Source organism: Zootoca vivipara, chromosome 2 (assembly GCF_965207765.1).
Source record: "Zootoca vivipara chromosome 2, rZooViv2.hap1.1, whole genome shotgun sequence".
Classification (NCBI taxonomy): domain Eukaryota; kingdom Metazoa; phylum Chordata; class Lepidosauria; order Squamata; family Lacertidae; genus Zootoca; species Zootoca vivipara.
In genome coordinates this window covers 34,588,645-34,611,645 of record NC_142584.1, presented here as the reverse complement: position 1 = coordinate 34,611,645, position 23,001 = coordinate 34,588,645, and the positions used below count along the sequence as shown (strand labels likewise).

The 23,001-nt window shown below is 45.9% G+C and overlaps 1 protein-coding gene across 3 annotated transcripts in view; it reads left to right on the top strand.

Moving 5' to 3' along the window:
* SEPTIN9 (septin 9) overlaps positions 1 to 23,001 on the top strand; it is a 219,895-nt gene that overhangs the window by 75,511 nt on the left and 121,383 nt on the right. The window contains exon 1 of one of the 3 annotated variants that reach the window (XM_035104584.3): positions 11,107 to 13,486. The exons of the other annotated variants lie outside the window; for them this stretch is intronic. Within the exon in view, the coding sequence (XP_034960475.1) occupies positions 13,432 to 13,486 (55 nt within the window). The 5' untranslated portion in view covers positions 11,107 to 13,431. Of the gene's footprint in view, positions 1 to 11,106; positions 13,487 to 23,001 lie in introns of those variants that run through there. 3 annotated transcript variants of the gene reach the window in all.

The window sequence follows — 23,001 nt, the reverse complement described above, 5'->3', positions numbered from 1 at the left end:
TTTGACCAGTTAATACGTCTTTCTTTTCTTCTGTTAAAAGGCATGGTTCGCTTCTCGCCTTTTTAAAGCAGAGCCCAGACATTTAGTAGTAGTCTTCTTCTTTTTAAACCAAACAAACCCTGGAAGCACAACTTCAAGAGCTTTAGAAATCTCTCAAGCTGTGCAAGAAACAGGAGTGACCCTTCATCAGGCCCCATCCTTGGCAGACAAAGGTGTTTTCCTGGTACTGGTCATTAAAAGCAGAACAAGCACAGCAGCCATTCGGCTCCAGCGATCAAATCCGAGCAGCATGCAGAGAGCGAGCAAAGCTTGCAGCTTCCAGTTTCAAAATAACTAAGGGGGGCTGAACATGTAACGCTAAATGGCTAACAACTGCCAATCAAGTTGCTCTTTTGCTTCTTAATTAGCACTGTGAGCCAGGCGCTGCTGTATCTTCAGAGTTCCTCTCCAAGCTTCCTGCTGAGCCGTTTTGAGCCCAGGGCTGGGGAAGGTGCCAGGTAAATCAGCAACCACAACTCCACTTGATTATCAGAACCCAGCTAAGTGGGCTGAATGACTTCCTCTTGCCAGCTTTTCCATGGATGGTGGTGCCTCTCCAGCCTCCAGAGATATCCCCTTCTCCCCATTAGTATTCTCCTCCATCGGCTCAATGCCAGCAGGACAGTGAGATAAAAGAGCAGGAGCAGAAATTGTGCTCGAACCTTTATGAGCTATAACAAATGGTTGTCAGTGTCTATTGTGGGACTGGACGAGAGTCATTTGCTGAGTGTCAGTAGATTTTTTGACACTATGGAAATGGGAAAGAGCAAAGAGAAGGACTTACCTGCTGCAGAGATACGGTATCAGGGTGACAAGCATTTGGGGTGGGAATCTGGAGTGCAACAGATTCCTATCTCAAGCTGAAATGGGCATTGCTGCCAGGGTTCACACAGTCAGTATGGAGGGAGGGAACATGGCTAAATCAGGAGCCAAAAGCAAAACACTGGAGAACAAAGTGCAAACCAGAACTGAGAGCCACATCATGGGCCAAAATGTCAAAATATCTTGCACTAACAATTTGAAACTGAAGTCTGCATGCACACGAAAGCTTATACCAATGACAAACTTAGTTGGTCTCTAAGGTGCTGCTGGAAGGAATTTTTTTATTTTGTTTCGGCTACATCAGACCAACACGGCTACCTACCTGTAATTTGAAACTGGTTTACATGTGCTCCATGCTGTGGTAACTTCCAGATTGGATTGTTGTGATGTGCTCTGTTTGGGGCTGCCTTGGAAGAGGACTTGGAAGCTTCAATGGGTCCAATATGCAGCAGCCAGATTACTGACTGAGGTTCCATTTAGATCTCATATAACCCTTGTTTCAAAACAGCTGCACTGAATGCCAGTTAGCCCTTAGCTATAGAACTCCCTCCTCACAGAGGTGTGCCTGGCACCTTCATTATACAGCTTCCAGAGGATGCTGAAGATGCACAGCTTTACCCTGGCTTTTGGCACTTGAGGTTGTACGTTTTTAGGACCCACCTTATTTTTGTGATTGTAAATGGTTTAAAGCTGCTTTTAATGTTGTGTTTTAATGTTGCAACCTTGTCCTGGGACCTTAATATGAAGGGTGGATCATTAGCGGTAGTGGTAATAAATTTGAAATGTAGACATGCACCCACAGCTTGGCAATGAAGGAAGTTTTTCAGAGAAGTTATGGAATCTCAAATCCTGCCTTCATTTAAAGAGAGGCGGAATAAACATGAGTCTAGAGTGGTATAGGCTGGCTACCCAAGGAAGATGTCTTGGTCCTCATGTCCTTTCCAACAATGTGACTCTGACATTCTGAACAGTTCTGTTATACCTAATGGTGTTTGTTCTAGAGCAACCTTTCTGGAGCTGATGTCCTCCAGATGGTTTGGGCTACAACCCTTATCAACCCCAGACAACATGGCCAATGATCAAGAATGCTGAGAGTTGTAGTTCAGAATTATTTGGAGGATTCCGGGTTGAGGGAGGCTGCTCTAAACTTTCCTTGGCATTCATATGTGCCCCCCTTTAAAAGACCTGAATTACTATGTGTCCCTGGAAACAAATCTCTTCCAGACCATCACATGGTTGTCAGCTCATTGCTGTTTTCCCAAATTCCCCACTAACTTTAATAACTTTTTAGTATCACCAGATCTCTGATTTCACTTTGCTGTCTTGGGAATGATTAAGTAATTTCCCTCCCTTCAGGAAAATGAATTAGCATGGCATTGGTGGTGTCTGCTAAGTTGCTTATTGAGGTTAGATGAGATTTCAAGGCAGAGCAGTAACTGCTTCTTCATGAATATATGGCAACAATATTAATACATAGTTCAGGCGTATGTCCCTGTCTGGCATATTCACAACAACAAAAATGTACAAGAGGATAGAGCCAAGTAAATATATGTAAATATGCCTTGTAGGGATAAACTGCAAAATGAGGCCATTCCAGTCACTGAATTATAACATAGAATTCCTGACCAACTTTGTGTATGGATTTGCTCATATTTTCCTGATTGGGATAAGAGTTGTTGTTGGTGTTACATATTTATGGATATAATAACAAAGGCAACCAAATGATGCTATAGTTTCTGTTGATAGTGTGAGACCACAGGGGCTGTAACTTAGTGGTTGAACACATGTTCTGTATGCTGAAAATTTCAGGTTCAATCCCTGGCATCTTCAGGTAGGACTTTGAATGTCTCCTGGATCAAATCCTGCAAAGCCATTGCCCGTGTTGTGCAATATGGGCCAGTGGTGTGACATGGTATAATGTAGAGTAGTTCCCTATGTTCCTATGAGGTGCTAGCTGAGTGTTGCTAGCTGAGCAAGAATACTGAACCAAAAGCTCTACACTGTATGCCAAAGATGGGGAAATGGATGTCCCTGGCAGACTAGGTCTTTAATTTACCTTGCCCTCCACAATCTAACTTTGATATGTGGCTGGAGTTGCCCACCTGTTAAGCACAGGAGTCAGGGCAAAGACCACCATCCATCCACAAAGTTCTCCTGCACAAGCCCTTTTGAAGCACGTGGGAGCTGTCCTACTGTGTGCATGGCAAATAATACATCAAGATGTAAATTGGGTATTAAATAAATCCACACAGGTATAGAGCTGTTGCCGACCTCTGCCTCTCTACTGCCAAAAAGCAGTGTCTGGCAGTTCTGGGACCAACTGTTGTACCAAATAGGGGAAACAGGGTATGTCTCAAAGTACGTCAGATTAAATCCAGCTAGTACTTTGCCAAGTGGCAAATCAATGCAGCTTCAGTTCTTTTCAGATCTGTCACTTTCTTCAAACATAAACAACATCGACGTCAATCCCCTGCCCCAATCATCATCATCATCATCATTTGATCTGGATTAAATTCTGGAATTATTTCCAAGACAATTTGAATAAAAATAACCTTGTGTTGAGGACTGGCTCTGGGACGTGGCCCGTTTCCTTGACTCAGGTTCACCACAGTCACTCAAGAAGATGGTTCGAGGCAGTGTGAAGAAGCCCCACTGAACCTGGGCATGCAAGCCCCACCTGGGGGACCCTTGTCCAATCAACCCTTCACATCCTGGAGCTCATAAGGACTGTGTTTTGTCAAGAAGCAAAGCATTAGCTAAGATGGGCTGATAGAATGTTTGAAAGTGTGGCTCCAGGTTTGTTGGAACACAGCTTGCCACCTCCTTGCTTGAGCTTGTTTTATTACTAAAGATGGGAAGCCAGTTGCATGTAGTGTCAGCTTAGCACTCCCCCTCTCTAATGGCTTCCTGTTTCATTTCTATAAGTCCTCCTTCTGCCTCCCCATCACCCCTGCATCACCACCACACATCCCCCATCCATCCATGCTCCATCCCTCCATCCCTTTAATGATTGCCTGGCCTTTTGCTCTGCTTCTTTCCTTTCCATCTCTCCCTCATTACAGAGACACAGTCCCAATTTCCCATAGATTAGACAGGAACTCCCTTTACTATATATCTTAAGTACATATTTCACTATACCAAAGGAAGCCCAGGGACATGCTCCCCTCCCACCGCTGAGAAAGGAAACAGGAAGGTTTTAATTATTTTCCCCTTCCTTTTTCTTTCCTCCCTTGCTTTTCTTTTGCTTTAATTTAGCAAATGTTTCCCTCAAAAGAAAATGGGACATAAATGTGCTGTGTGTGCCACCTACCTCTGGTAGAGGAAAGTATGTGTGTGAGAGAGAGTATATCTGATAGAAGGTCCTCTGATGTGCTCTTGATGCTTTTGCACTTCATTCAATGGTCCTGGGCCAACTCAGCAATAGGGCTTCCAATTGGGATCTTTTATATCCTTTAACATTTGTCAGGTACACTTCTTTTTCATTATATCAGAAGATCAGAAGCAAAGCACCTAAATTTTACTTCTAGTGCAGAAGGAGAGCCAATCTGGAGATCTGCCCAGCCAAAGGAATGTTTCATTGTTAAATTCAAATATAATTCCCTAGAGGCCAGAAAGCACGTTTTCACACTTAGATGTCATATTGGCATAATACCCCAACATGTTCAGATTTTCAAAGTTCAGCATATGACCTGGAACAATATCTGAGCCAGCTCCCAAGCATATTGTAACCTGTAACTGGCAGATAAATTTTGTTATTAGGTATAATATAATCCAGTAACTGCCAACAAAATCTGTACTCGGGGAAAATACATCCTGCATTGCATGGTTAGTTGTTTGTATGTAATGGCTCAACAATGTAAGAGGGTGATTATTATGATTTTCCAGGCCACACCAGACTGTTTTTTATGGATGTCTGTAGTGGCATATAGCAAATAACCTCATTCACATGGTGAGCTCCAGCACCAGAAATAAGAAATGCTTGCCGATCTATTACAAATCACCCAGAGATCTACCACTCGATCCCCATTTACCTTCTTCCCAAACCCTGATCTAGGTGACGTCTCTGTGCAACAATGAGAAAAGAATGACATTAAAAAAATCAGAAAGAATACAGGAAAGAGGAAACGTCATACGGTAGTCATTTTTTCCTGTCAGGTTCCTGCCTGGAAAATGTTTAAATTTATAAACGATATGAGTATCTTTCCTTCAGCTGATCCCAAACATTTGCTCTAGGTTAACAAAAATATTTCTGTACATTTACAGCACAGAAGCTTACCTGACCCAACTCAAGTGTCACCTCCAGATTTCAGGGGGCTTTTGGACAAGACACCCTCAGTTGGCATCCTCACTTCCCTGACTGGGACCACTTGCTTGCCACTGTCATTGTTGCTCATTCACTTGCCTTCTTTTGCTGAATCCTGGCTTGTATCCATTGCCCAGAAGGAGCGCTCAAGACTGTTGGAGGCTGGTGTGCCTTCTTCTTGCTTATGCCACTGCTCGTGTAAAGCCCAACTCACACATCACACAAAGTCAAACCATGGCTAAGTAACAGGAGTGGCTGCTTCGCTCTTTCTCCTGCTAGCTGTACTACATGCATCTCAGCTCCAGTTTGGCCAAGTGCTACATCTGAAGCCAGGTTTGTTCTTTGTCTCCCACAGACAAACCATGTTTGGCAAGCTGAGAACAAACTTTGACTACAACTCGCGGTTTGACTGAAAGACTAGAGGAGGAGAGAAGTGGCTGCAATTTTTTCCCTGCAAGTACTTGTGTGCTTGCACATTCTTACTTAGCCATGGTTTGACCAGTGAACCAGGACTTAGAAGAGGACCAGAGCCAGGATGATTTGAGGGGGGTCAACAGTGAGCCTTTTCTGGCGTCTGAGCTTTGGTACAAACCCTACAATGCAGAACATGGTCAGCCCACCACATGTTAGGAGTGATCAGTTGGAAAACATCTCATTTTTTTTTAAAAAATACATTTTTATTCCATTTTCCAAATTCAACAAATTAACAAAACCAATCTTTTATACAAAATCTTATATTCACATCTTTTACCTTGCTCCGCCGAGCTATGACTTCCCCCCCCTCCCTTCATGCGGGTTTCTTATTAATTCCCTTTTTTGCAGTTCATTTTGACATATTGGTCAATTCGTAAGATTTATTTTAATCCTGCGAGAGTTTTTAACGATCTACAGTTTTTCTCCATATAGTCCACATATTTACTCCAGTCCTTTTGAAACCTTGTCTCCCCCTGGTCACGAATCTTGCATGTCAATCTAGCAAGTTCAGCATAGTCCATCATTTTTGTCTGCCACTCCACAATTGTAGGTAATTCCTGTAATTTCCATTTTTGGGCTAACAAGGTCCAGTTGGAAAACATCTCTAAACCAAGGGTGTTGAACCTTTAGCCCTCCAGGTGTTGTTGGAACATCACATCATCCCTCGACACCTGTCGTGCTGGCTGAGGTTGATGGGAGTTGGAGTCCAACAGCATACGAAGGGGAGCAGGTTCCTCATCCCTCGGCAGCGGTTTCTTGCTTCTTCTTACATGATTGTTAACAACACAAAAAGAGCCCTGCTGGAGGCCCATCTAGTCTAGCATCCTGTTCTCACAAGGGCCAGTCAGATGCCTGTGGGAAGCCCACAAGCAAGCAGGACCTGAGCGCAACAGCGCATTCCCTGCTTGTGCTCCCCAGTGACTAGGAGACAAAGCTGCAGGTGAAGTGTTGCCTGTAGCAAACAGAAGCTCCTTGACATGGAAGGGAGAGGAATTTATGCCTGTGCAGATACAAAATGTGTGCGGAAGGAGGGACAGCAGCAGGAATGGCTGCCTGAAAGCCCCAGAAGCCTATTCTTGCGTTAGGTATGGAAATCTCATTTTCTCCTTCTCTTCCCACCCCCCTCCGCCCCCCTAAATAAATTTCCAAGAGTCTGGACATGAGAATGAAAACCATTTGGCAACACAGGGTGGAGGAGTCGGGGGGGGCACTCATTTAATCTCTTTCTCCTATAGGCTCTGTAATTGGGATCTGGTGTGGAAATGTCAGAAACAAGACCAGCCTGTTTCTGCATTTCTGTTTCTGCCATGTATCACCTTCATCTCACCCGGGCAAATTCGTTTTATCCATGAACAATACATTTCTGAATACAGAAGAGCGGAAGGTTGCTGCCTGCCAATCTCCAATTTTTGAGTAATAAGGAGCAAGAGCTGTCTGCATCCAAAATGCATGTGGAAAAGCTGAGCAGGGCAGAAAACCACCCCACCCCACCCCACCCGGTGCCATCTTAAAGTCATTAGGGGGTAAGCAAAGTGCATTTCAAATGAGGCAGTGTTCAAAAATATAACACTCTCCTGCCAGGACTATATAGCCCTGAAGTCAGCCAGGCTATTTGTAGAATGGCTGCCAGTGGATGACTGATACCTGCTGTCATTATGATGCTCTTGTTGAAGGCATGCAGGTTTCCCATTGTACTGTGCCTCTTTCCATGTGTAAGAGAAAGACAATGGCTTGGCAAAGGTTGGGAGAAATGACTCTGAATGGTGATGCAGTTTAGCTAGTTTAGCTTCAGAAACTGACACTACTCTCTCCCCCTCTTCCACAGCAGCACTTGTCTCTCACGTACACATGCACTCACACCTCTTCCTCTCTCAAATTTACATACATGCAACCACAGCACCTGTCTCTGATATTATGTGAAGCTGGTAGCCAGGGGCAATGTTGTGGAGATGCTACCTAAGTCTAGACCACATGTCTTCTGTGAAGTGATGCTTCACTGTTTAGGCTGTGTGCCTTCTGGCAAATGATGTTTTGATGTTGTCTGCTAACTTGTATAAACAGTTGTGAAACAAAGTGATATTTAATAGACAGTTTTTAAAATAAAATAAAATAAATCCACACCCTAAGGAGAGCATAGTCTTAGCTGAAGAGCAAAAGCATGACCACATGATTTCCCCTCTAGTCTAGTGTCTCTCTCTACTGTAATCCTGGTTCTAAAGGGTGTGGGATTTTCCTGTTATTCCATTCTGTTTCCCAGGCTTTGCAAGTAAGGGTGTCATTTTCCCAAATTAACATAGGGAAAGTAGGCTTGATTTCCTCTTGACGACTTCACTTCCTCTCCCTCTCTATTTATGAAATCTCTGGGAGATTCAGTGTTGTAGAAGCTATTTTTCTTCAGATTGCAAGTAATTGTCTTTCACATAACTATATAGAAAAACCCATGATGTAGTCAAAGTGAAGTCTTTGTAAGTTTGACCTGGCTCTCTCCCCATACTATGGAAATTATTTGGCTGTGTGGTTTTATTGTGCATGGTTTACTGGAAGTTAACTTCTAAGTAGGTGTGGATAGCATTGGAGCCTTACTGTGGAATAGCCCAGCCTTAGAGGGTGCTGAATTAGGAGAGAGAGAGAGAGAGAGAGAGAGAGAGAGAGAGAGAGAGAGAGAGAGAGAGAGATTTCCAAGTAACTTATCCATGCTCTTTCCTCCTCACTCCCACAAATCAGGTGTAGTGTAGCCTTAACCTTGGATGTGTTATCCGTAAGTGATATCACAGTACTGCAGTTGCTGAATGGCCCTGCAGGATAGTATTGACCCAGATCAGGGGTCTGCAACCTTTAAGACAAAAAGAGCCACTTGGACCCATTTCCGAAGGAAAAAAATAAACTGGGAGCCGCAAAACAGGGACGTAATTAGAAATCAGAGGGCCCCATAGCAAAATTTGCTATGCCCAATAATCAATGCCCCAAAATGCCATAGAAAATGAATCAGGGCCCCAGTGTACCATAAATCATAATCAGTGCCTGATGTAAATAATAATTATATGAGGGCCCAATGTCATCCTCGTCATTATAAAAATAACTTTGAGTTTGGGCTGCCTTGATTACTGGGAATGGGCAAAACTCTGACTCCCTTATTAGGACACCTGTATGGTTTCATGTGTGTTGCTCCCATCAAGTGAACTTATAAAATTTCCTCATATTGAATCAACCCATTAATACATCTACCTCAATCTCCTGACCAGGCCGGCAGGAGGCCGCACGCAGGCCGCAGGCAGGAGCAGCAGCAGCAAACACGCGCTCCGAGCCCGCATGCCTTTTCTGCTGCTGGGCGGGAAGAAGCGCGCCCGTTTTAAAAAATAAATAACTCCGCCCCCGCCTCCGTGAGCCTATTGGCTGCAGAAATGCGGCGGGGGAGGGGCTGATGCAGGGATGGGGCCAACCACGCTCCCCGGGCTGCTAACGTCACCTTGCGTCCTTTTTGCACAGCGCACGCGCACAGCGGAGTTGTGGACTCCGGCGGGCGCCGTGCGGGGCGCAGGCGCACAGCGCGCCACCGCAGCTGTGTGCTCCGGCGGCGGCGGGCACCGCGCAAGTGTCTGGCGGGTGTGGCGGCCGCCGCCGCATGGCTCAGGCGGCGCATGGCTTGGACGCCTCCTCCCCTCGTATCCGCTCCGGAGCCGCAGCAAAGGTGTAAAAGAGCCACATGCGGCTCCGGAGCCGCAGGTTGCAGACCCCTGACCCAGATAATATAACATACATTTTCAGTAGCTTGGAGACATTGCAGCCAATTTTGTTGTTTGTAAGCCCTGTTGATTTCATTGAGATAGTTTAGTACAGGAATTACGGCTCTTTGAAATTAACTGAACTTCAAAGTGTTGAGGTTTAGCTGACTGGTGGCCCTCAAAAGCACTGGGTCTGTACTGTTGCCAAGCCATAAAGACCCCAAACTGCCTACTACAGTTGTTTATGCTTTTGCGACAGCATGCTAAAACTGGACACTTTTATTTGGAAGGAATAACAGTTGGGGGGCCTGAATCTGAATACTGTCCTTAGGGTTTGCTGCAGGAAACTGTTACCACATTTGGATGCTCCGTTGATACCTACCTGAAAACATCTTGGAACCTTTTCATATGCCGTATGGATCTTGGAACCTTTTCATATGCTGTATGGATGCCCTATATGAGCTGTATTTAAGACTTGATACCTTTTGGACTGATATTTGGACTGAATCTTGTCATACATTTTTCTATGATGTTTGAATGTCACATATTCTTGTGTGTATGATTTTGTCATTTGGCGTTATATGTCTATAAATTGGTGACTGAGAATATCGGCCGGTTACGCTGTTGTATTTCTGAATTTGCCATTCGTAACCTGGGTTCTTGTTGTATGTTTGATACGGTTGGTATTAACCTCACTGCTGCTTAAGCAAAAAACAAAAAACAGCATGAACAACATGACATGTAGTTTAGCCCTTTACTTCAGGAATAAGCTTCAGGTTACTTGTTGGGGTTCAGCCTCACTACTGTACATGGCAATTAAACGAGCAGTTTATGTAAATACCACGAGCCTTATAAATTCAAGCCATAGAGTTCATGGAAGAGGCAGGACCAGGAGGAAGAGAGGTGGCACCACCTTGGTGTAATATCTTAGCCTAGGTTACTATCTGAACAGCTGGCCTTTAGTTTCCTTCTTGCATTCAATTCTTCTAGTCAAGAGCATTTATCAAAATCTCACACACTGGGGAAAAGTCTCTGAAAAGGATTGTACATGCAACTCCGATGCTTTGGCACTGTATGAGAAGGAAACACCAGCTTCCTTTCAGAGCCACTGCCAAGTTTGTTGGCACTGATCAGCCAGCTTGCCTGCTGTACTGTGTACAAAGGAACACAGGAAGTTGCTGCCTTATACTGAGTCAGATCAATAGTCCATCTAGCTCAGTATTGTCTACACTGACTGACAGCAACTCTCCATGGTTGCAGACGGGGGTCTCTCTCAGCCCTACATGGAGGGATTGACCGTGGGACCCTCTGCAGGCAAAGCAGTTGCTCTTCCACTGGGCAATAGCCCTACTGTTCATTGAACAATAGCCAGCTCTCCCTCCAGCTGTGATGTTTTTGGAGGAGCAAGTCCTGGCAGCTGGACTAAGGAAGTGACACCAGCAATGCTAAATGAGCTCTTCCACTTGTCAATCTCTAGTAACACCTTTGATTCTGAAATGCACAAGTGAGTTCATTCAGTAAAGCAGGCACTGGTCCGCTTCTAAATGCTGTCACGTATTGCTGATACGTATAAAGGATGTCCACGTATTTGGAAAATTCTTCGGCTGCAAACTGACCTGGACACAACAAAGGTCTCTGTTGTGGTTTAAAAGTTCCAAACTTAAAGGCAAGAACAATTTGAAGCATTCAATGCAGGCAAAACTCCCTTATTGTTCTTTTTGATCTCTTTTTGTATCTTTTTGATACAAACTTTTTCCTAACACAGATTAAACAGAATCCTACTGAGGGCATTATTCTGATTTCTTTCTTTTCTTCTTAAAAAAGAAAGAAAGAAAGAAAGCAGTTCTGTTCCATTAAAAAAAAAAGTCCTTGGTGTCATGCTGTGAATAAAAACAGATAGTTAAACATGGAAAGTTTCATCAGTGCTGGAAAGATTGTGTCACTATAGAGAAATCAGGCACACTTTTGTACTATGAGTTGGAATTTAGATGGCATTTATAAATTGTTAACAGATGTTCTTAGAATGTTGAAAACATGAAAAAGGTTATTATCAATAATAATAATAAATTGCCCTCTCAATGCACCATATGCAATGCAATAAAACAGATGAAAACAGTTGAAAACATCACAGAAAATAGCAGCAAATGAATTTAAAAACAATAAAAAGAGACACCCATGGCATAGACCTGTTCATCCTGCTGGGAAAGGGTTATCAGCTTACCAGCAGAAAGTGCCACAGAATGCACCATGGCATGATGACAAGCAGCTTATATACCTGTTTGGACCTTATACCTGTCTTTGCTGCTGTTATTGGGGATTCATTCATCATCCTTTTTTTGCAGAAGAAGAATCTTAGCTCCCAGAGAAGATGTTGGCTGTCGTGGACCTGGCCCCTCCACTGGTGGTGTGAGAGGGGGTCTGTGGCTGAAGGTCCCCCTCACTGTGGTGGCAGCAACCTCTGCCACCTCCACCATGTAGCTCATAGGGGGTCATGGATACCAAATCCTTCTGTTCACCTCGCAGGATAGAATAACTATAAGCCCTGGAGCTGCTGTAATCATTTTCTCTCCAATAGGAAAAAAACAGGGAGAGGGAAGACAGCTCCACCACCTTCTGCTGTGGCCAGCAAGGCGTGGGATATGGTGGTTCCTCCACCGCTGACTCTCCCTTTCCTCCACAGGATTGCTCTTCCTGTTTATTTTAGGTAACTGTATTCATTATATTTATACCCTCCTTTCCTCCAAGGAGCTTAAGACAAGATAACCACTGATTTGCTTTTCAAGTGGGTTCTTCCTGGCCCCTGCTATTTCTCATCTCTACCTCTCTCACTCTACCTCCCAGAGTTGTTGTAAGGATAAAAGCAGACTGTTTCCTTTATGCTACTTTGACCTGAGATACTTATAAATGTGGCAGGACAATAGATAAATAAAATGGTGTTGTGCCTTCAGCTGATGTATAGGATGTAGTCTTAGGTCTAAACACAACATCAGCCATTAACATTCCGCTCTCTCACTCACTAGCTGTAAAAAGAAAGATACCAAGGATCTGTTTTGCTAGCCAAGATGTGGAGTGCTTAGCATAATCATACCCATAGAATGAGAGAGAGCTGGAAAAAGAAGGATCCCGAGGGTCATCTAGCCCAACCCCCCCTGCAATGTAGGAATCTCTGCTAAAGCATTCATGGCAGATGGCCATTCAACCCCTGCTTCAACCATTCAACCAAGGAAGGAGAGTCCACCACCTCCCTTTCCACTGTCTTACAGATCTTACTGTCAGAAAGTTCTTCCTGATGTTCAATCAATCAATCAATAAAAAAATCACACCATTTCTACTCTGGCACGCCTGCCCTGGCCTACAGTCCAAGCTATATCGGGAGATTTGTGCCCGCTTCCGCACTGGTGAGGGAAAGGTACTCTACACATGCTCCAAAGTCCCCCTGCCTGGATTGAGTTTTCGCGCTGTTCCAAGTGGTGGGGGTGCCGTCTCCGGAGCCCAGCCTTTTGCCCCTTCGGTGCTGGAGCATCTTTGGAAAAGGAGGAGGCCCGGCCCGGCCCTCCCCTCCCCTGGGCTGAGTGCCTCGCGGGGTTGGGGCGTTGCCTACAGCCTGGGGCTGAGCTCGCTCGGATCCCCCTCGGCTCGGCTGGAAAAGGGGGGCAGGAGGAGTTGCGCGCGTCCTGCCCACCCTGCTTTCTCGTCTGCTTGGCCCTGCTCGGGTTCGCCTTGACAGGCGTGCGCCGCAACCAGTGCGCGGAGGGGAAGCCGGGCGGGCGCACGAGAAGCTGCCCAGAGCAGAGGGGCGGGGAGGGCCGCGCTTTCCTTGCTTGCCTTGCCTTCCTTGCCTGCCTGCCTCCATTCATTCGAGCCTGTGCAACAGGACGAGCCCACGGGGCGGGGGATCTTGCCTGCCAGAGCTTCGGCAGCCCGCCCCTCTAGACCGCCCGTCCGCCCCTCTCGCGGCTAGGGGGCCGTCCGAAGGCGCCCAGCCCCGCCGCACAGCGCCGCCGCCGCGCTCGGGACCTTGCCGGGAACTTGGGGAGGGGGCGCATTGCCGAGCCGGAGCCGAGCGCGGCGATGTCCGACCCGGCGGTCAACGCGCACCTGGAAGGTATCATCTCCGACTTCGAGGGTAGGTAGAGCCGACAGGGAGCGAGGGAGGGAGGGCGCAGGATGAGGAGGAGGGGAAGGAAAGGAAAGGGATCCTGGCGCAGGCACTCTCTCTCCCCCTTTCCCCCCTGCCAATGGGGCGCACCCGTGTTCCGCTCGTTCCCGTGAGTGGGTTGCCATCCCCTTCCCAGAGCTGAGAAGGCCCCCCTGCTCCCTCTACCCCTCACCGTCGTGGTTAGAGGCCAGCGGGGAACAGCCGGAGGCCGGTGGTGTGGCGGGAATCGCGGCGCGCATCCGCCGCTGGGATTGCGAGACTTGTGCTCGGGGATTGCGAAAAGAAACGAGATCGGGAGAAACTGAGCAAAGGCCCCTCGACTCCGCGGGGTGGTGGTGGGCGTTAAGGCTGGTGAGTTGCCTGCTTTTTTTGTGTTCTGGCCGGGTCATGAAACGGGTGGAATTTAAAACAAACAAATGGAGGAGGCTAGAGGCCTCTGAGATGAGCTACCTCTTCCCCACTCCGCAGAAGATTTGAGAGAAAACGAGGGTACAGTTCGCGGGGGTCTGTCTGGGGCGCTTATTCTTCTCTGAAAAGAAAGCCTGTGAGTTTGAGCAAACGGCGTGTTATTAAGCACGAAGGCCCCTTTAACACATTCATCTCGCATCCTTGTGCAGTCGCTGGCTGCTAGTGCTATTTAACAGGCGGTAAACTGAGGCAGAGTTGAATGCGGCGTCTAGTGTGACTGGCATCTGCTAATAAAAACTGTTCACCTTTGTGCTGATTAATGGTCAGGTAGGAAAATGAGTGTGTGTCTTTTCGGAAGAGCATGTCACGTTTCCATGTATGCCTGCACACACTTATCTCTGTGTGTGATGTTTTAGGTGTGTGGTCTTCGGGTACTACTACTGTTTTGATTGTCCCTGTGACAGGCAGGCAGGCAGGCAGACTCTGCCTCTCCACCTCCCCCTTGAGAGAGGGGCGAAGCAGAAGTTGCCACAAGCTTGCAGAGTTTGTTTGTAGCCCAGACAAGTATGAGGTTGTGGCTGGTCTCCTCCCCTCTCCCTTCCCTTTTGTTTTGCTTGACAATGTTTTGATGCCCACCCATTCCAAAAACTGACAGGCAAGTCAGCAGAAAATGGCTCAGGGTGTGCTTCTTTTCTGTAGCTCTTCATTGCCATCTCGTTTTGATCTCTCAAGATGGGAAGGATCAACAAGGCCACAAGTTTGCAAGATCTTTAATGGGGGGGGGTCGGGGGTGTGAGAATTTTTTTGCAAGTATGTAGCAGTGGTTGGAGCTGGACCTCAAATGTGGTTAAATTGAAATTTACGTTCAGTTTTCTCCCCAGCTACATGCCCCCCCCCAATGATATTGGGATTGTGATCTGCGTAGGTATAATTGGATATGAAGGTGCTGCAGATTCTTTTCTCACTACAGGAGAACTGCTGCCTTTAACTTCAGCCATGTTGGTATTCCTCCAAATGGCCTGTTTTGTCTACAGCCCACAGGGAGCTAGCTGCTATGGCATGTCTGCATGGCAGCTTTCTGTGCTGTTAGTGCAAACCTGGAAATAGATTACTGTAGTTCTGGAGGAATCGCTTCTTTCCATTCTGATGGCGGAAAGTTGGTCGTCTAAATTGTATGTGTTTGCCTCTTTGGCTGATCCCCTGGGCCAATTCTGTGGAATAAAGTGGCAAAGAATGATAGATGAGATCAAATCAGTTCTGAACTTTTAGTGCAGGCATCCCCAAACTTTGGCCCTCCAGATGTTTTGGACTACAATACCCATCTTCCCCGACCACTGGTCCTGTTAGCTAGGGATCATGGGAGTTGTAGGCGAAAACATCTGGAGGGCAGTAGTTTGGGGATGCCTGTTTTAGTGTGTGTTTTGAACTTTTTTTAAAAGATCACTTTAAAACTGCAATTACACCTACCCGAAGAAGGAGCAGCATGTATATTCCACAATTCTGACTGTATACATTGCAGAACTTAGCATCCTGAAAAATTCAGCTTTTAAAGGCAGGTTCCTAGGACGCAGGTGGCGCTGTGGGTTAAACCACAGAGCCTAGGGCTTGCCCATCAGAAGGTCAGCGGTTCTAATCCCTGCGACGGGGTGAGCTCCCGTGGCTCGGTCCCAGCTCCTGCCAACCTATGCAGCTGTCGCATGTGGGGATCGAACCCGCAACCTTCAGTGGCATCAAAGCACAAATGCATTGCAGGCTGAATGACCTGAGTTTAGTCCTTGGCAACTCCAGCTAAAGGCATGTGATGGTAAATCAAAGCAGAGAATACTGAGCTAGTTGGACAAATAGCCTAATCTGGTATAAGGCAGTTTTCTATAACCAGCAGAAGCATGTGGGGATTCCTGGTGGGCTGTAGCTTAGTGGTAGAGGAACGTGCTTTGTGTGCAGTAGGTCCCAGGTTCAATCCCTGGCATCTCAAGAAGAGACCTCTGTCCGACTGGAGAGCTGCTGCTATTCAGTGTAGGTCAGGTATCTTCAGCCTTTTCAGACCTAGGATCCGCATTAACCCAAGCATGCATTTGGGGACCAATTTCTTAATCTTACACTATATAACTGCATGGTGGTAGTGCTCTTGTTGTGACCCACCTTGGATCAGTCTGCAACCCACAACCCACCCATTGAAGACCAGCAGTGTCTGCAATACTGAACTAGATGGATCAGTGCTGTGACTCAGTACGAGACAGCATCCTGTGTTCCTCATGCTCAGTAAAGGCTAAGAGAGATGTCACACCCATACTGTATGCCAGGCATGTCCAAAGTCTGTTTTGGGGGCGTAATCCGGCCTGCTGGTCGGTTTAATCTGGCCCCTGGGGCAGTTTAAATTCAAAAAAACCTATACAACTTCAGTCCTAGAAAAAGCTCAACAACTTTGGTTGGCCCTTGGCCCTTTGGTCAGCCCCCACGGCCCTTCATCAAATCTGGCCCTCTTTGAAAAAAGTTTGCACACCACTGCTGTATGCTTAAAGCACATGGCTCCCCTCAAAGAACTCTGGGAACAGTAGCTTCATAGAGCTGTGGTTCTCAGCACCCTTAACAGAGCACAGATCCCAGGGTTCTGAGGGGGAAGCCATGTGTTTTAAATGTATGGCGTGGATGAGACTATATGTTGTGACAACTCCCAGAGATTTTATTTATTTATTACATTTATATACCACCTGTATCTTCCAAGGATCTCAAGGTGGTGTGCATGGCTCTCCTCCTCCCCATTTCATCCTCACAACAACCCTGTGAGGTAGGTCAGGCTAAGAGAGAGGGTGACTGGCCCAAGGTCACCCAGTGAGCTTCACGGCTGAGTGGGGATTTGAACCCTGCTCTCCCAGGTCCTAGATGTCAAGGAAAAGATATCTGAAGGCAACCCAGTTCAGGGAAGTTTTAAATGTTTAATGCTGTATTGTGTTTTTAATATTCGATTGGGAGCTGCCCAGAGTAGCTGGGGAAACCCAGCCAGATAGGTAGGGTATAAATTATTTATTTATTTATTTATTTATTTATTTATTTATTTATTTATTTATTTATTTATTATTATACAAAGTAGTCTGCCCTGACAAAGAGGTCCAGAGGAAGTTTAGGTTCCCCAGGACCCTAGCTTTCCCCTAGTACCATTGTGTTCAATCTTGCAAACCTTGGTGCTCCCCCCCCCCTTTTCTCTCTCTCTCTTTTGCATAGAAATGGTTGGGTTTTGTTTTGGCACAGTGTTCCCAATGCTCTGGCTAGAAGGAGCCTATAGGGAGACCCATCATGTTCCTTGTTTTCTGAACTGGCAGTGCTTAGGCCCTGCTACAAAGTAGGATCTCTTCAGAAGAGAGCTGTGGCAAGGGGATGAACAGTATGTGCTCATCTACTCCTTCCAAAAAGGTAAGCTAGTCCCCCCCCCCCACAATCTTGCTCTTGCAGTGAAAGCAAAGCCAAAGGCGTATTGAGTGACAGATACAAAACCCAGTTACCGTTTGTGTTGGGAAGTGGTTGGTGTGTGTCTGTGTCTGTGTCTGTGTCTGTGTGTGCGTGCTCTGCTCTCAAAAGGGGATGGAGAAGCCCCTTTATTTCATTTGTACAAAGAACAATGGGGAGGTGATTGCAGCATGGAAACATCTGCTTCTCCATTGAGTCATGACTATTGGCCAGAAGTGGTAGCTCTCTTACTGAAGTTCAGAGGGCAGATGTGAGTAGGATTTGACCTTTGTTTGGGGAGCCCAGGAGACCCCCAGATTATTTTGCTGAAATGGCACAGTTGTGGTGGTGGTGGTGGATTGAGGGGGGTGGGAATCAAGGGGGAAAGCAGGTGTCTGGATGTGGCTGCCTGCCACCTCACTTCCCCTTGGCAGCTCAGAGAGAGTTCCAGAGTGTATTGTTTTCCATGAGGGGAGTCCTCCGGAGATAAAATCAGAACTCTGATTCTGTTGTTGTTTTCTTGAATCAGAGAACACAGAGGATCTATTTGAAACAGATTCTGAGTTAGAGTTCTGTATCCACTTGCATACCACACATGCACAACTACTGCCCTAATTTGTGTGAATGCTGCACTGCAGTCAGTGGATGCTTTGCAGGTGTTGTTATTCAGGTTGGGGCTTTTTAAAGAGACATTGTGAGTCATCTGTTTTAAAATATTAAAATCTAGAGCATGAGCTGATTGATAATGGGTGAATTGGCCTAAGAATAGCTCATGTGAGCACTACATTGTAAAGGGCAGAAGAGGGAACATTTTAAGGGCAGGGGTTTCTTTATTACCAGGGCACCATGCTTCCAGTGACTTTTTGCAAACTCTTCCATGAGGGCTCTCATCCCAAGTGATGCTACTCACAAGCAGAATCACTCACAAATTGGATGCCCCCGACCCACCCATGGCATAAACATATAAATTGACTCCTTTCCATTTGCAATATGACTAGAGCATGACACAGTATGGGCTAGCTGCCAACAAGACTGCCTCAAGAGATTTTGTTGCCTGAGGCAGATAAGAGGCCTCCCATTCCATACACAGAAGGTGACTGGGTGGCCTTGTTTTGACACTTGTTTCTGCATCATCCTATATACAGTAGTGCCTGTAGGCTACTATATGTAATTTGTATTTCAGTGTTTTTTTTGTAAGCAACCTTTTGTCAAACCAAATATATATCCCTATCCTTGTTTTACAAACCAATGCCTGGAATTGAACAGAAATCTAAAACCTTCTGTGTCTCTTGCATGCATTTTGTTTCCTGTTTGAAGTGCGCATGTTGCATAAATTAAACTCATAAATGCAACCAAATCGAGCTATTCCACTGCTCTTTCTGTTTTACATGTCTATTGGGTGTATGACTGGCTTTCAGAGACTGATGCTCAGAACCCCAAAGGAATACACTCAGATAATTCTGGTGGCATGATACTGTATTGAACTGCATTTAGGTTCTGAAATAATTCTATGTTTAATAATTCCCCATTCAAACACAATCACTTCAAAAACTTTGAACCCCTGGGGGAGGGGTTAGGATATGCTGCATTTTCCTCTGGGTAAGATACCTCTTCACCAAGGGGAGAGCAATTCGTCTGTGTAGAGACGTTTTCCTGTGACTGTTACGAGTAGTCCCCATTCCTGCATTGCAGTTTGGTACCTCCATTGAGGCAGGGGAGGCATTTTGGCAGTGCAAGTGGGGGGGCACTTTGTGATCTAATTGCTTCCTGGGTGGTAATGATCACCTACATGATCAGCACACAGAATTTTCTCTTACCCTGTTTAGTGGATGGCTTTTGCCTTTCACATGGAAGCAAAAATACTTTCCACCCACATGCCAGGTTTTGCTTTAGCTGTCAAGTTGCTTGTGTTCTTTTATAGCAACCAGCAACTATTAATATCTAATGGAAGATATTCCCTGAATTGAACTGTTTTGTTCCTGTTACTTTGCATGGAGAAGTGTGATTTTGCTGATAACATAGGATTATAGCTGATGGTAGCTGAACTCACAGTAGACCCTTTGAAAATAATGGGCACAACTAAAATCCGTTAATTTGACTGTTTAGTTGGATAAAACCCATAATTTTACATATGGTGTGGTTGGGGCAGGGGAGACAGGCTTTATATATCCTGAGTTGCCATTGGCAAAAGTTCCACTGCCTTGAATAAGCATAGCATGATACCACAGCGCTCCTCCACCTCTTAAGTTCTTTAAACTCTATTTCAGGGATCCCCAAACTTACTTCGCCGAGGGCCAGTGCCACCAGCGCCGATCACACTGTGGGCCGGAGCGCGCAGCAGGAGTGCCCATACACGTGCGCACACGCAATTTACGGTGCATTTCCGGGTTGCTGGAACACTGGAAATAGCTTATGCGCATGGGCATCCTCTGGCCCGGAAGTGTGCCGGAAATGACGCACAAGCTATTTCCGACGCTCCCAGCGACCTGGAAGTGGGCAGCTGCGCCACGCCGATAAGAGCGGGTAGCGGCAGCGGGGGTTGCCAGGGGCCGCATAAATGAGTCTCTTGGGCCGCATCCGGCCCTCGGGCCTTAGTTTGGGTAACCCTGCTCTATTTTGCCAACACTTGTTCAAGAATTGCTCCCCCTGCCCAAGTTGAGGGGTTTCGGCAGGCCTTCTGAGGAGTTCCTCTCCTCATTAGCTCAATGCCTGCCTTGTCAGTGTTCCCCAGGCCTCACCTTGCCAGGAGGATCTTGCCTGGGAGTAGCATCAAAGAATAAAGCATAGCTCCTAATTGCAAGTCCAACACCCCCTCCCTCCAGGCTCCTGTTCTGCAGCTTGGTTGTGCATTGGGGGAATGTGGAATTCGATTCCTGTAGGTGGCATATAACAGAGGCCTTGCGCACTGTTATGCAGAGACACCAGCGACCACAGAATGCGCCAGGATATTCTTTAGCTAAAGATCGTCTTAGAGTTAGAAGAACATTGTTGCCCAACAGAAAATAACAGATGCTCCTTGTTTCAGGTACGCCAGCTCTGGAGTGTCAATTTTAGTAAAGACTTGACAACAGCCTTGCTATGTAACATCGCTGGGGCAGCTCTCTTGATTTTTCTGGGCCTAAAAGCAATATCTATCCCAATCAATTGATTTTGCCTGGCTGGAATGTGTCCCTGCACTGTGATAATGCCTCTTGCTTGCCAGAATGGAGAGGTGTAGTGGGCTGGTATATGCAGAAACCTCTGAGTTTCTACTGTAACAGCAAAGATTGATACCTGTTGTACCTCTCACTTTAACCTCTGCTCTGCCCATCTTTGACATGTGGCCTCTGAATGGTTGCCCATGGAGGAATTCTGCCTGTAGAAAACCACAGGTCTGACTTGCCGTGCAATCCAAACCTAGGCTATTGGTTCAGATGACATGACAAGCCATTGCTTGGACTTGTTCCTCCCGTCATCATGGCCAAGAGCAGGAGGGAAGCAGGGAATTTTGAGCACTGTGCACCAGCACACAGGTCATTCATGATAAACCATTGTCAATCATTTACTACACGTGAAGCAAGCCAGCCCTTGCTCATGATGCAATTGTTGTATGAATAAGCCCCAAGTGCCAGGGGTAGTGGTGGTGGTATACAAATACTATAGAGGTGAGTTGCTCAGCATTTCCCCCAATTACTATAATAGACTGTTTATTTCAGCCCCTGGGTTATTTGTGCACTGATCCTCTTTCCCCATCAAAATACCCAACCATTGTTCCCAGAATGATGCTAGCACTGTTCATGGTGCACCCAGTCATTTTCATTGCTGCTTTCAGGGTTCCCAGGCACTGGCGATTTAACTCATTCAGAGGCTCATCCTTTAGTCAACATGTTTGGGATTTATTCTTTGCTGCTGCTGATAGCTGAGGGCATCAAACTAAACTGCTGTTATCATTATTTTTAGATATTTGATGTGGCATAGCATTAATATTCACCGGTATTTATAAAGCAGTATATTCCCCTGGTAGGCTTGCCAAACTAAGCCTCCAAAATGCGGGAGCCAAGAATATTTCAAACTTCAGAGTCACAGCTGGACAGTACTGTGAACTGGAGGACTGCAAGCGATACACTCACTTGGGTGAAATGGAATTTATTTTAAGCATTTATATACTTTGTTATATAATGTTATATATAAGCATTTATATTACATTGTTGATAAATGTAATTTAGGTACATTAATGATATGAACAATACTTGCTGCGTGTTGCAAGTATTCAGTTATGCCACACTTTTTAACAACAAAAAAGAGGTGCCGGTACTGCGCACCCTTGAGTACACCCTGGGAAACAATCTGCTGGTATGCATGGATATGTTTAGAAATGGGCATGGTAATATTTTTGTCTTGCGTTTGTGTTTTAAGGTTGGCTTTTTCCTTTCACATTAGGTTGTCAGGTGGTGATTTCCTTGCTGGCTCCTTGGCTATCCAAGATACAGTATCATGCATAGCTGCAAGGGTTGTGCTCTCTGTGGGAATGCTTTGCCCTTCTGTTTCCATTTTAAGTACCAAACAGGAAGCATAGGAGACAACCAGGCCCTAAAAATAAGATGCAACATGGCATGGGGAAACCCTATGACAACATGGCACTGTGGATTGTTTGGATATTCTGGCCCTCACTGGCACCATTCCATTTTCATTTGCCATGCAGGAAGATGAACCATTGTTGGCTTAGCATGGGACACAATATACCTTGCAAGCACTGAGTGAATGCATAGTTTAACCAAGACCTGTGCAGGTTGGCCCATTGTCAGCAGCATGCCTGTGTGTTAAGCTTAGTTTGTTCTTAGTTATTGAACAAAATTCTCTTGTATCCTATTGGTTGCAGTCTGTCATTGTCATAAGGCTTTATGAGAAAGCACTGTTGATTCCACCTTGCTTAATTTTCCTTACTCCTTGCTCTTTGGCCACCAGTAGGGATGAGTCGTCATGGTATTGTGTGTGTTCCCTTCCTTGCTGATTGAGTTAAAAAGTTTATGTTAGTGACTGAAAGTGACACATTAATGGCATCTTAGTATGAGTGTGTGGCCATCTTGACTGATGCACTTCAGCTTTCATCATACCAACATGCCTGCAGTTCTCTTCCAATTAAGTACCATCTTCCGCCACCCCCACCTCATGTACTAGGTAAAATATCCATCTCCTTATTGTTCAGCTGCACTTGCGGCATTCCAGTAAATACCAGTTTTGCTCTCCATTTTCAGGCAATGCCTGCACTGTCACACACCTGGCTGAAGCAGGGGGAATGATAGCATAATATATAGTTCCAGCACTATTATTGCAGAATTGTTGGACTCGTGCCAGGCATAGTTACCAGGGGCAATCCTTTACTCTTGCTCTCTGCTTGTGGCATGTTGTGATCAAGAGATCTATCAACTGGAGTCAAATGTAGAAGATGTGCACTTAGATCATGGATGGTACCTCTGAGCACCTGCTGAGCCCTGGAATTTGTTTTGAAGCCCAAGAACTGAGCTGAGCTCACAGTCCTACCACATACAGACCTTTTCCTTGTTATCCCAGGATTTCAGCAGCCTTAACTCAGGAGAGGGGGAAAGAGTAATTTAGTTGTTGAACAGTTGGGAGTCAGAAATCCTTGCCAC